At 31.9% G+C, this 13,477-nt stretch overlaps 1 protein-coding gene across 1 annotated transcript; it reads right to left on the reverse strand.

Annotated features, from left to right (window-relative positions):
• Window positions 1-8,748: 8,748 nt before the first annotated feature.
• LOC115717279 (ethylene-responsive transcription factor 5) lies at window positions 8,749-9,996 on the reverse strand. Its single transcript, XM_030646250.2, has one exon. The coding sequence runs from the start codon at window positions 9,867-9,869 to the stop codon at window positions 8,859-8,861; it is 1,011 nt and encodes a 336-aa protein (XP_030502110.2). The 5' UTR covers window positions 9,870-9,996; the 3' UTR covers window positions 8,749-8,858.
• Between the last annotated feature and the right edge of the window lie 3,481 nt (window positions 9,997-13,477).

Raw genomic sequence — 13,477 nt, forward strand, 5'->3', positions numbered from 1 at the left:
CTGACAATTAATGTGGCGCAGATACTGATGGAGTATCTCACCTAGAAATATAGGGTCTCGGTCCCCGAGCTCCTCACTCATTCTGTTTATAACAGCAAAATCCATCTAAAGAGAGTTGAGAGAGCGAGGAAGCCCGATTACCCACATCAATCGGTTTCTTTTGCAGATCAAGCTTATGTGGGATTAAAGCTCAAAGATTCAATGGCTGGAGGTATTTCGATCCTTAAATTATAGTACATATATGATTTATTAATTCCGCACTTTATTCATAATCATGTATGTTTTAGTCTATACAAATAAATGTCTAACAATCCAAACACTAAGTAAAACACACAACTAAATGACTAGTACATATCTACAATTAACATTTATTACCTTTCATCACCCATATATAATTTAGTTAAATCAATCAACAAATATAGTACTTTATTTACTTTTTCAAAGGATTTAACTTTATTAAATATTAGTTTACATTTAAAAAAAAAACAAAAAACAAAATCAATTGAGGGGAAGCCACAAATTACATACTACGTATATATTATTTGCATAAAGATTGCCGATCTATCTCCTTCCAAAATAGCTTTTTTTCAAGAAAAAAAAAATAGTCGAACGAGTTTATAATATTTTTTTTTATAAAATTAATGATATGATTGATTGTTTAACAATTATTTGTATAGTCTTAATAATGTAAGTTAAGTTATATTCTTGACTTAATTTTGGTAATTATGTAATAGATAATCATTCTCACACAATTGTAGTAGCTATATTATAAGGGTGAAAAATCAAGGAAAATTATGCTCCCCTTCAATATATGTACACTATATATAAATGGATAAATATTATTTTGGACCCTGTGTTCTGCAAAAGTTACAGATTGGACCCTGTATTTTGTTAAATGATAAAATAGACTCTGTATTTTCTAAAATAGTAAAAATAAGACCCTAAGCTTAATTTTTGACAACTTTTTTTTTAATACAACCAACTCGAAGACAATGCTTAATACGAACATATACAATAAATGTAAATAATTTTGTCATAACACTTTTAGATCGGATTATAATTAAACTTTATTTTGACAAAAAATTAATTCAGGGTCCTATATGTACTATTTTAGAAAATACAGGGTTCATTTTGTCATTTAACAAAACACAGGGTCCAATTGGTAACTTTTGTAAAACAGAGAGTCCAAAATGGTATTTACCCTATATAAATATACTTATGTATAAGTTTTTTTTTCTTTAAGCAAGCAAGCTAATGTAATTTCATATTGTTTGTTTGTCTTTTTGTACGTTGTTAATGTTATATTTTTTTTTTCTTTTATAGGGTGTTATTTAATGTTACTTTTGATGGTTTTTTTGGAGATTATTTTTCATTTATTTAAACAGAATGTATAACTCTACTTATAGTATTGGATTCGGCTCTTATTATTGGTCTTTCTTTATATTTTATAGAGTCACAGTGTTTAGCCGTTGTTAATGCGTTTTCTAAATGTTCTTCCTTCCTTAATGAACTTTGTTCTTTATTAGAAGATTTAGCAATAGTTTAATGTCAAATTTTGTTAGAGTGTTCGTAATTTAATTTATGTACATCGAACAACCATATAAGACTGCAAATGAATTATCTCAGCATACTTTCCAAGTGAATATAGAGAGCTTATATGGTTTGAGGAGACTTCTTTTATACTGAAAATTTTTAATAAAAATTGTATAAATTTATTTTTCAATAAAATTATTCATTAATGCTAAAATATATATAGAAAATTCATTCTCGGAAGCGCATGTAACAATTATATATACATAATTTACACACAAATAATTATATATGCTAGAAAAATTAACACACTTATTGAAAAAAAAAAACAGAACACTAATTATTACTGCAATAGTTTTAATATTTTTTAATATAACCTTGTATAATAGCACTGAACAAAGAACAAAACATGATCAAACTATCTTACACTATCAATCGTATAATTAATTAAAAATTACTCAAATTTATTAGTCTATATGCTAATTTGACTTTAAATAGTTACTCCAAAAATCAGATCGATCAAGATCAATGGCGAGTTATTGAACTAATAATTTGAAGGGAACATTGTTATTTATAATTGAAAACTAGCACATGCATGCATCTCCGGATAATATAATATTGTATATATATATATATATATGGGTATCTGTAAAAATTTATGTATGTGGGGACGTGTAGTGCATGCGTAAATACATACATTTTGTTTATATGTTTGTTACATCATCATCATATACAGGGTAGAGTACGACTAAAGACTAATTGATTAGATCCACTCAGAATTTTAATAATAATTTATTTCAAAACGAGACTGAATACCAGCTTGTTTAATTCTTCAATTGTTGTATTATTACTATTTATAAATATGTATGTTACGACAGAAAGAAAATATAAAAATATGTGTTATTTAATAGGGACAGGAAATAGAGAGTTCTTAAACAATTTTACTCAATCATTCTCTCTCCGGCGGCTAAATGATATTCTATGGATCCACCAATATAAAATATCCAGTATTTTCCAACCCATTCAATTATCATATGTAATAATATAATTGTTGTTGGAACTTTTTTGAAAGTTAATAATTTTCTGATAAAATGAGATTATATGTGAAATAGAATGAGTTTGACACGGGATATATGAGCAATTGTTTCCAAGAATAACTTTGGTACTTGAATTTTATATGAATGGGTGAACACATACACTTTATCCACCACACACGCGTGTGCTGTCCGAGTTAATTAAACTGGTTGGTGTGGTAAAAAACTTAGTTTTTACTATATAAAATTCCATCTGTGATACTTATTTTAAGGGTGTATTCGACAGTTCGTTAGTACAGTGGTATTTTGATACAGTGTATAAAATTGGACGATTTTATCCTGGAAATGACCTGCAATTTCTGACTCCTTGCATAATCCTGAGCAAGAACGTCTCAAAGAGAGCAATTTGTAACTCAATCCAAAAAATTTATTCAATAATATCATTTCTAGTTTATTTTTAGTAACAATCTGTATAACAATTGTAGTATATACACGTATATTCATAAAAATAATAATTTGTTGTACATTTATCTGCACGTATAGATCTGTGTATAGTGTACATGTGTTTAAAGCAAACAAAGAAGCAGTATAGTCTCTTAAAAGTAACCTTTTACTTTAATCTTTCTTTGGTTTATTAATCTAAGTAATAATCAATACACACTGTATGATGTATTCTCAATTTTAGCTATTTTTATTTATTTATTTATTTTGCAAATACATTAACATTTTATTGAAGAAGTTAAACATCAACAACGTCAATTAATTTAATAAAATAGTTTCACTTTTTTTTTCTTCTTCATAAAGTTAACAACAGATAAAATAATAATAGTCTATTATAATACCAAAAATGATATTCGAATTTTCCAAAATCTATACAAAGATATACATTTTATCATAGATATATATTGAAATATTCTTCGCGGCGTACGAATAGTGGTGTGTATGACTTAATAAAATGGCTAGCTAGGGTCAAAATTTTGACAATACTAAATGTCAATTTAAGCATAAATTTGGAAATTTTCCTAATATTAATATGATGTACAAGCGGAGCTGAAATTAGTTAAAAGGCTTTTTCAACTCAACGGTCCTAAATTCCAATCATGAATATTAGTCTCAACCTCCATTTATGAGTGTCATTATTATTAGATTCACAAACTACATTTTGGTTTTGGATCGTTGCAAGTTGAACATATATATATTTTTATTTATTTATTTATTTATATATATGCATGAGAGAGGACTCGTTCACGCCTTGGATTATGCCTCGCCGCCATATATAAAGGAAAAAAAAAAAGTTATTATAATTTATTTTTTTATATGCCCATAATTTACATTATAGCTATAGTAATATTTTAATAGTTTTTAAATTTTTTTGAATAATTTAAGATATTAAAAATAGAGTTTAAATATTCAATTATACAATTAATTTTTTTTTTCACATGTGAAATTGAATGATAATTAACCATTATTTTAACACTATAAATTATTTTAAATTTTTAAAATAAGTAAAATATTTACTATAATTATAATTATAACTATAATGTACATAATTATAAAAATAAAAATTGAATAATAATTTCTCCTAAAAATGTAAATGTCTCTATAAGTGTTGTCTCTAAAATTTTTATATAATTACGAGTAAATACTATTTTAGACCTTGTATTTTGCAAAAGTTACAGACCCTCTGTTTTATTAAATGACAAAATGGACATTAAAAATAAGACTATAAGCTTAATTTTTTACAACATTTTTTAATATAACCAATTTGAAGACAATTCCTAACACGAACAGATTCAGAAAATATAAACAGTTTTGTCATAACACATTTAGATTGAATTTTTATTAAATTTTATTTTGACAAAAAAATCAATTTAGGGTCCTAACACACTTAGCACACCAAATCTCCCCTAGCTAAACCACGAACACACCTAACACAGACCATCTCCCTCTCGTCGTCAAACCCCCACGAACCCTGAGTGCCCCCCTCTCATCGTCAAACCCCCCACTAACCCTGAATGCCCCCCTCTCGTCGTCTCTCTCTCTCTCTCTCTCTCTCTCTCTCTCTCTCTCTCTCTCTCTCTCTCTCTCTCTGTCTCTATTTCCGTCTTTATTACAGGTCGAACCCTATCCTCAGACCTGACCCCGAATCCTAGACTCAGACTTGAACCAAGGTCCGACCTCGAAGTTTGAGGATGGGGTTTGGATTTGACCCAAGATTTGTGGCCCGGAGCCAAAGATGCGATCTAGGTCTAGGGCTGAAGTCGAGTTTATGGTAAAAATATTATAATTTTATACAACCTATTAATATAAATTAATACTAAATAAAATATTTTATTAAATAATGCCAAATAATACAATAAAATTCAATACAGTACAATACAATATAATATGTTGTACAAAATGAGCTTTCATGTATTCTTTATGTTTGACAGTAAAGGCCAAAAATTGGCAGCAAGGCCGAGAAATTAAGTACTTGAAATTCATGTTAAGGAGACTTGAATTAGGATTTGATCCCAATTTACACTAGGAGGTGTGAATTAAGGTTTGATGTGCTTAGGCGAGCAATGACAGAATTTTTTTTAATAATTTTATTTTTTTATAATTTTTAATAATTTTTTAAATATTTTTATATTATAATAATTAAAATTACCTAGGCTACTAACAACATGCTAAATATACACATTTACAATCAAAGTTGGCATTTGGCAAGTATTAAATACCAAAACAAAATCAAAATTTGGTAAGTTTAGGTGTCGTTTGGTAGCACTTTTGTTTTTTAATTTTTTAATCACAAAATAAAAGTAAAATTTTTGTTTTTAAAAATTTGTTTTTGAAAAACAAAAATATTTTCTGTAACCACTTTTGTTTTTCAATTTTAAAAACAAAAAGTAAAAATGTAATCTGTAAAATTCATTTTCATTTTTAATTTTTGATTTTATTTAAGTCAGGTGTAAAGACCGCTTAGTTTAATTTGGAAATCAGCAGTTAATTATGTTTAATTATGGAAAATTATTTGTAGCTATTTAAATAATTATTTATGCTGTTATTATTGAATTCTGAAACGCATTTTATGTCATATAGTGAATTTCATAATTTTGCATTTTCGGTGCCCGGTAACATGGAACTCGGTGTTTGGCTCAGTAAAATCACAACTTAGTATGTTAGTATTGTGGGACGGTTATTTAGACATTGGGAATGTCGGGATTGGCCGGGAATTTAGAATTTCCCAAAAATACCCTTTAGTGCCTTTATGTTGTTTTAGCATGGAGGGGCAAATTGGTCATTTTGCCCCATTGCTGTTTGTCCTTTAGTGGACTTTATTTTAAGTTAATAAGTTGTTTCTATGTGATTAATATGTTGATTATTAGTTGTAGCTTTATTATTTCTTCATTTTATCAAAAATCAAAGAAAAGCAAAATTTCATATTTTTCATTCAAGAGCTCTCTCTCTCTCTCTCTCTCTCTCTCTCTCTCTCTCTCTCTCTCTCTCTCTCTCTCTCTCTCTCTCTCTCTCTCTCTCTCTCTCTCTCTCTCTCATTCGGCCATGCTTGGGAGCTGCTAGGGCTGTGTTTCTTTGCTTAATTCAAGTGATTTCCATCAAGTTTAGAGTAATTCTAGTGGAGGTAATCCTTGTTCTTGCTTCTCTTTTAGTTTCTTAAAATTTTAGAAAAAAGTTGAGTATTGCATGCTTGTGTTTTGTGGTTGTAGCTGCTGTTAGTTGTTGTTGTTGTTTTCTGTGGATTAAAAATGTTTAATTAAGTGAGTTGAGATAGGTTTTGATGCATGCTAGTTATCCTTGCTCAAGTTTGTGAATTTTTAACTCAAAACTATAATTTTCAAGGTAAATTGATGAGTTCTGTTGCTGTGTTTGTCAGGGTCGATTTCCTGTGTTTTTAGAAGTTTTATATGCATGATTGAGTGGATTTAATCTGGTTTTAATGCTTGTGGGTGAGCTTTAGCCAAGTTTGAGTTTTGAACTCAAAGCTTGGAGCTCACATGGCATTTTTAATATCTGTGTGTTCTGGATTGTTTTGATGCTTTGGATATGTTCTTAGGGGTATTTAGAACAGGTCTGGAAGTTTTGGTGTGAATTGGATTCGATTTGAATGAGTTATGGATTTTTGCATGTTTCCTGCGAGGAACCGGAATTTCGGTTGTGCAACCGGAATTCCGGATGGGGGTTTCAGGAATTCCCAGAACCGGAATTCCGGTTGCAGAACCGGTCTGCTGGTTGGGAGATTTTTAGGAACCCTAGTTTTTCTTGTTTTTATGTTATTTGGGGTATTGCCATGCTTTTTATCGATAGGGAAACTTTTAGTTTCTAGTTTAAGTCCCCGGGAAGTGATTTAGCGTATCACTTATCAGTGTTGTGATTGTTATGGTTTAGGAGCCTGTAAACCGCCGTGCAGTTTGTTCCACTCAGGTTGACCGACACACCTGAATTCAGAATCGAGGTAAGATTAGTATAACAGTATGCATATGTATTACATGTTTAGCGTGCATGTAGGAAGCCTGTTAGATTACATTAGATATGTATATTGGCTTCGTACCATCCGACTGTGTCACATCAGTACAGGCTAGAGTATGACTAGCAGCTGGAGTATGACCAGTGTACTGAATATAGGCTGACACTGTATCACATCGGTACAGGCTAGAGTATGACTAGCAGCTGGAGTATGACCAGTGTACCGCGTATAGGCTGATACTATGGTTGGTGGTACTGTACTATTTGACGTATCACATCAGTACAGGCTAGAGTATGACTAGCAGCTGGAGTATGACCAGTGTACTGAGTATAGGCTGATACTGTAACACATCGGTACAGGCTAGAGTATGACTAGCAGCTGGAGTATGACCAGTGTACCGAGTATAGGCTGTTACTTGTCAATAGTACCGTCTTATGAACGTTTAAGACTCAGTATCGTGTAGGACACGGCCATTAGGGTTATGGTCAGGGGTATGGGCGTCTAATCATAACCCGGGATTTATGTATGATTATTATTATGCTTTTCTTACTGAGTCTGTCGACTCACAGTGCTATGTTCATGTGTAGGTAAGGGCAAGGCCAAGGCTGAGGAACCGTGAGAGCGAGCCGATGAAGATTGTACATGTCGGGGCGGTTAGGCCTGGAGCGTACGATCATCGGGACAGCAGCGCTTTTGTAATTAGTCGCTAGGCGACAAGTATTTTGTATTAGACAATAAACTTTTGTAAAGTGTTTTGTAATCGGGATCCCGAGTATTTTTGTATAAAATATTATATAAGTTTAATTAAAAAGAAAAAATTTTAATTAATCACGATTTCCATAAACCTCGTTGATTAGCAACGAGCTGCACAGTACGTTTGAAAAATCATGTAATACGCCTATGCTAGTTAGGGTGTTACATCAGGTTTTAAGTTAAGGGTTGAATTCGGGTTCGGATCAGAGGCGGGGTTCAGCGCCAGCGCCGTGGGAGAATTTGGGTCCAGGTCTGGTCGATGTCCAAAATATTGATTAAGAAAAAAAAGACTGTTTAAAAAAATGTTGAAGGTGACTTTTTTTTTTGTTTTTAAAATGTTAATTCTCAATTAAAAAATTGAAAAGTGAAAACAGTTTTATAGAGCATATTTTTGAAAAATATTTTCACTTTTCTAATTTTAAAAACAAAAAACTGATTAAAAAAATATTACCAAACATCACAAATTAATAATCGGTAAATATTTGGAGCACAGTTCGTATTAGAGAAAAATATATAAAATTATAAATGTGTGTTATAGGTCATTGGATATATTAGGCCTGAATGGCCTTTGTCTTTCTGTATTTTTAAGCTATGAAAGTTTCATTACAATTCAAAAAAAAAAATCGTCATTATAATTATTTTGCCTATGATAACTTTTGAAAAAAAAAAATTAATTATAACTCTCAAGTCTCAAGTTTCAAATGTGTACTACTACCAATCTCCTTATGTCTATGTGCTTTAAAACACATGTCACACTATTTTTTATTCAAAAAGTTAAGCTTATAATTTACTTTTTTTTTTTTTTGAGAAAAAGATTATAATTTACTTTATCCAAAATAAGTTTGAAATTTTTTCAAAAATTTAAAAAAATAATACTATAATTATAACGAATAAATATTGCTGTAAGAAAAATATTCTGATTTCTAATGTAAAAAGTAAATCAAAATCAAAAGGTGACAACACAAATGAAATCAAATTCTCTCTATTTTCTTTAAAAAGAATAAACGAATATCGAAGCCCAAATATACAAAAATAACTGAGGACTTAAGAGACAAAAAGTCAAATTAAAATTCCATTTATACAACCATTAACTGTGAGTAACCCAACGTTGGATGTGGAGATAACGGCGAAAGAAGCGGCATATTGTAAACCCCGTTCCCATCAGACTCCCAAACGGCCGACCAATCAGACGGCGTCAACGGCATGTTCTTCAAATAGTTAACGGCCTCATCAAACTCCGTTAACTTCTCTTTCTTTACCACCACCACTTCTTCTATTACTTCTTCCTCCTGACGACGTCGTTTCTTATCGATTACGTCACTGTTCTTATAGTTCCCGGCTTCCAATGGAAAGTTGAGTATGGCTTTGGAGCCGCGAAGCTTGAATGCGGCTCGGTCGTAAGCTTGAGCGGCTTCAATGGCGGTGTTGAAGGTACCCAACCAAACCCGTGAGCCTTTCCGACTCGGATCTCGGATCTCCGACGCGAACTTTCCCCACGGTCTTTGCCTGACACCTCGGTAGTGCTTCTTCTCTTTCTCGATCGATTTCACTTGTACGGAGTCCTTAGCCTTAGGAGCTCCGAATTGAATTATTTCTGTTTTCGCAGGAAGGGAAATCGTCAAAGATGGCTTTCGGTTCGTTTGGCGGACTATCTGAGGTTTGGATTCGAATTCGAACGAAAAGCTGTTCGATTCAGAGGTGGAAACTCCGAGATCGATAATTTCAGGTTTAGATTCGAATTCAAACGAACCAATACTCGATTGAGAGGTTAGCGTAGTATGGGATTTGGCCCATTTAGGGGTTTTGAGATCAAGAATTTCGGGTTTCAATTCAAAATCGAAAAAATCGTTTGGATTTGAACTGAACTCGAAGACTTCGTTGTGATTCAAGTAGTCTGCAATTTCAATGGTGGAGTCAGAGCTCGAGGTTTTGGAGCAGAGAGAATCAGATTTCGAGGTGGAGAAATCGGTATTCATTTCTGAACTCCATATTTGATCAAAAATTGAAAGCCCACCAATTGGAGAAAGATCACCAAGCAGGTGTTGCTTGATGTATTTTAGCTTTGATGCATCGTTTATTGGTGCCATGTCTGAAACAATTTTCGTTTTGCTAATTTGAATTGAAATTTGAAAACCTTGAAAAGTTGTTCTTGAGAGAGAGAAAGAAGTTTATTGAATTGGTTGAGAGTAGAAGATGAGAGTGGACATGTATTTATAGATGGGAAAAGCTTTTAAAATTCGGCTAAGGATGAAAAGGGAAGACTTTCAACGTGAGTATCACAATGTCGTTAGTAAGAGGAAGCATCGTAATCTTTGAAGGCTCCAATACCGTTGGATTGTATTTGCCTTTGAATAATTTTAGATCAATCCTACGGCTCTAATTCCAAGGTAAAATCTTTTGTCGTATTGTTTCTAGTGTTGATGATGATTTTGTATTCTTTTAGAAAGGCGCTCCATTATTGTATTTACGTTAATTCTAATATTCTCTATTTTTGTATTGGTTGGTGTACTTCCTAGCTGGTTCCGGCCCAAAAGTTCATATCTTTGATTAAGATAATACAGAGAGTTTAATGGAGCATGTGGGGTATATCCATTCTTTTATTATTGGGGTTATAATGGAGCATGTGGGGTATTCATTCATTTCATTAAGATAATTTCTATTTCAGAGTTATGTCCTTGTTTGTATAATTTAATAATTGTTATATAAAAAAATCATTAACCAGTGTTAGCAACTGTTTATCCAAATTTTAAGAATGAAGAGGTGTCAAGAGTAGCAATACAAGACACACAAATAATAGAATTAAATTAATGAAAAATATGTAAAGTCATAACCGTTGGGATAACCGTCAACTATGAAAGGTAGTTATAACAATTAGAGTAGAAGTCAGACGGTCACTCTTACCCCTAGCTTGAGTAGACGTCTCCAAGAAGGGAAAACGATGGGCTAACACCTTCGTAAGCGGAATAAACAATGACCATCCACACCTACGGGAGTCAAACTAGTCTAAGGAGTATATGCTACTACCCCAACCTCAATTGCAATGATCTATATGGGGTTTAGTCTAGGGGTACCCCTAGAGGGTTAGTCTAGAGGTATACCCCTACCCCCTACACCCTCAGGGTACAAGTCATGTATTTTACCATATACACAATGACATTCTCAAAGGTAAACGGGGACATCCACATTACATCACAACTACTCACAACGAACGAGGGTCGCCCAACGGTGACGGTTGTCACCCCCCTCAAGTTGGGTTCTGGAGGGTCACCCAACGGTGACGGTTGTCACCCCCCTCAAGTTGGGTTCCAGAGGGTCACCCAACGGTGACGGTTGTCACCCCCCTCAAGTTGGGTCCCGGGGAGTCACCCAACGATGACGGTTGTCACCCCCTCAAGTTGGGTCACGGGGGGTTACCCAATGATAACGATTGTCACCCCCCTCAAGTTAGGTCTCAGGAAATTACCCAACGATGACGATTGTCACCCCCTTCAAGTTGGGTCTCGAGGGTGTTGCCCCAAAGTATGGGCTTCATCCCCAAAGGTGGTTGGCAACCATGTCACACCCATAAAAGACCCTTGTTTGTTAGTAACTCGTTCAAATGTTCAAAACCCACGAAAGGCTCAAAGACAGTTGTCAACCCACGAAAATAGCAGGATATTATTATAAAAATCAAACTTCAACTACCTCCAAAAATGAAGGAGACGGTTGTGGTAGCTCCGCGTTGGTCGCGTTTCATGAAGCAAGAAGCACCGACCCTCTACCCTATATAAGAGGTCATCCATGACCTAGGATGGGGATCCACAATTTTTAACACTTAAAAAAATAAACATTTTATCATTCTTTTTGTAATCAAGAGTCTGTTCTTGACTTTTGCAACTCAGATTAATAAAATAAAAGGGGAGTAGGCTATTACCGACATCTGGGGTCGAACCTCTTTGAATTCTAGTGTCTTTTATTTACATTTATTGTAAGTTCCAGTGTTATTAACTGTATTTATTACTGTGATTTTGATTTAAATCTCATTTATTACGACTCCGCGTCAATTGTTTAAAAATTCAGTCAATAGCACCAATAATGCTTATTATTAGTATTTGTTCTTTTATTAATGGAGTTATGAGAATTGCTTAGGTAGGATAAAGTTATATTTTAATAGCATTCTTATTTGGGATTAAAGGTGTCCAACACTATATAAAATTGGTTAATGGTAAATTATATTATTTGTTAAATTAAATATACGAAATTCAATATTAAAATAATTAATAAAAACTGCTCATATGGTTATAACAATAGAGCATGTGGGGTATTCATTCATTTTGTTATTGGTGTTATAGTAATATTAGTTATATCCAGTGTCGGTTTTAAGTGTAAGCGGGCTAAGTTCGCGCCTAGGGTCTACTTATTTTAAGAGCCCAAATAAAAAAAAAAATACTTTTTAAAAAATATACATATTTTTTTTAATAATTTTTAAAAATACCATTTATCTTTATAGTAAATGTTTAATTTTTTTTTTTTTGGAATAATTACAATAGGCACTATTTTTTGTAAAATATTTACATTTTTACGTTCAAAGAATATTTTTTTATATTTTTACGATTTTCCAAAAAATAACACGAAAACAACAAAAAATCAACAAGAAAACAACATAAAAGTAACATCAAAATAACAACAAATAAACAACAAATGAACAAAATTTCAACATAAAAAGACCGTATTTTATGTAAATAAAATAAAAAAAATCGTAAAAATATTTAAAATTCCGTGAAACCGTATTTTTGTTGTTTTTGTGCATTTGTGAAATTAATCCTTTTTTTTTACTTACGGCCCATTTTAATTCAAGGCTAACTCTGGTTATATTCATATCATACGAGTATACGAGTAGATCATGCAGTAAAAACAAATTGCATGAAAGAAGATTTGAATTTTGATAAAAAAAAAAAAATTCTTTTTCTTCATGGTTTCATATTTTATTTGTGAATTGTGATTGAAGCCATCATAGGATTCTAGAAACACAAAATGTCAAAAACTATTTGACGTACAAGCAACTTCTTTCATCTTCTTCTTATTTAATTCTGATAAAAATAATAAGTTGGAGGGTGACTTTTACAATGGCAGTTTATTTGGTTTGCATATCTTTCCAAGTCTCTTGAAAGCTAAACAAAGTATTTATTTATTTATTTATTTTTTGTTTTCTTGTTTCTTGTTTCTTGTTTCTTGTTTCTTCCAGACTAATTCTGACTTGCATACACCTTTTTATTCTTCTTAATTTTGACATGTTCATGATTAATCCGGATTTATGCCCTTGATTTGCTCTAATAATGAAATGGTCAGATGGGGTTTTATTTTATTTTTGGCTTTTGCAGAGTGTAATTTAGTATATGTATGTACCTTCTACTTTGATGGATTAATTTTAATATTTACAGTTTCTTGTTTACGTTCAAACTCAAACATTAACTATTAAAGATTTTCAAGCACTTTTTAATATAAACTTGTTGTACTCTTGTTCACGACATTACATGTGCTACCATTGACCTTTTATTACAATTTTTTAGTCAATTTTTATTTTTGAAAATACATATTAGAATATTTTTTTTCCAAAAATATCGGTATTCATTATAGTTACAACATCACTTTTATAAATTTTTAAATAATTACCGTGACGAAAAATAAATTTAAAATTTTTTAAACACACATAGTA

Source organism: Cannabis sativa, chromosome 5 (assembly GCF_029168945.1).
Source record: "Cannabis sativa cultivar Pink pepper isolate KNU-18-1 chromosome 5, ASM2916894v1, whole genome shotgun sequence".
Lineage (NCBI taxonomy): Eukaryota > Viridiplantae > Streptophyta > Magnoliopsida > Rosales > Cannabaceae > Cannabis > Cannabis sativa.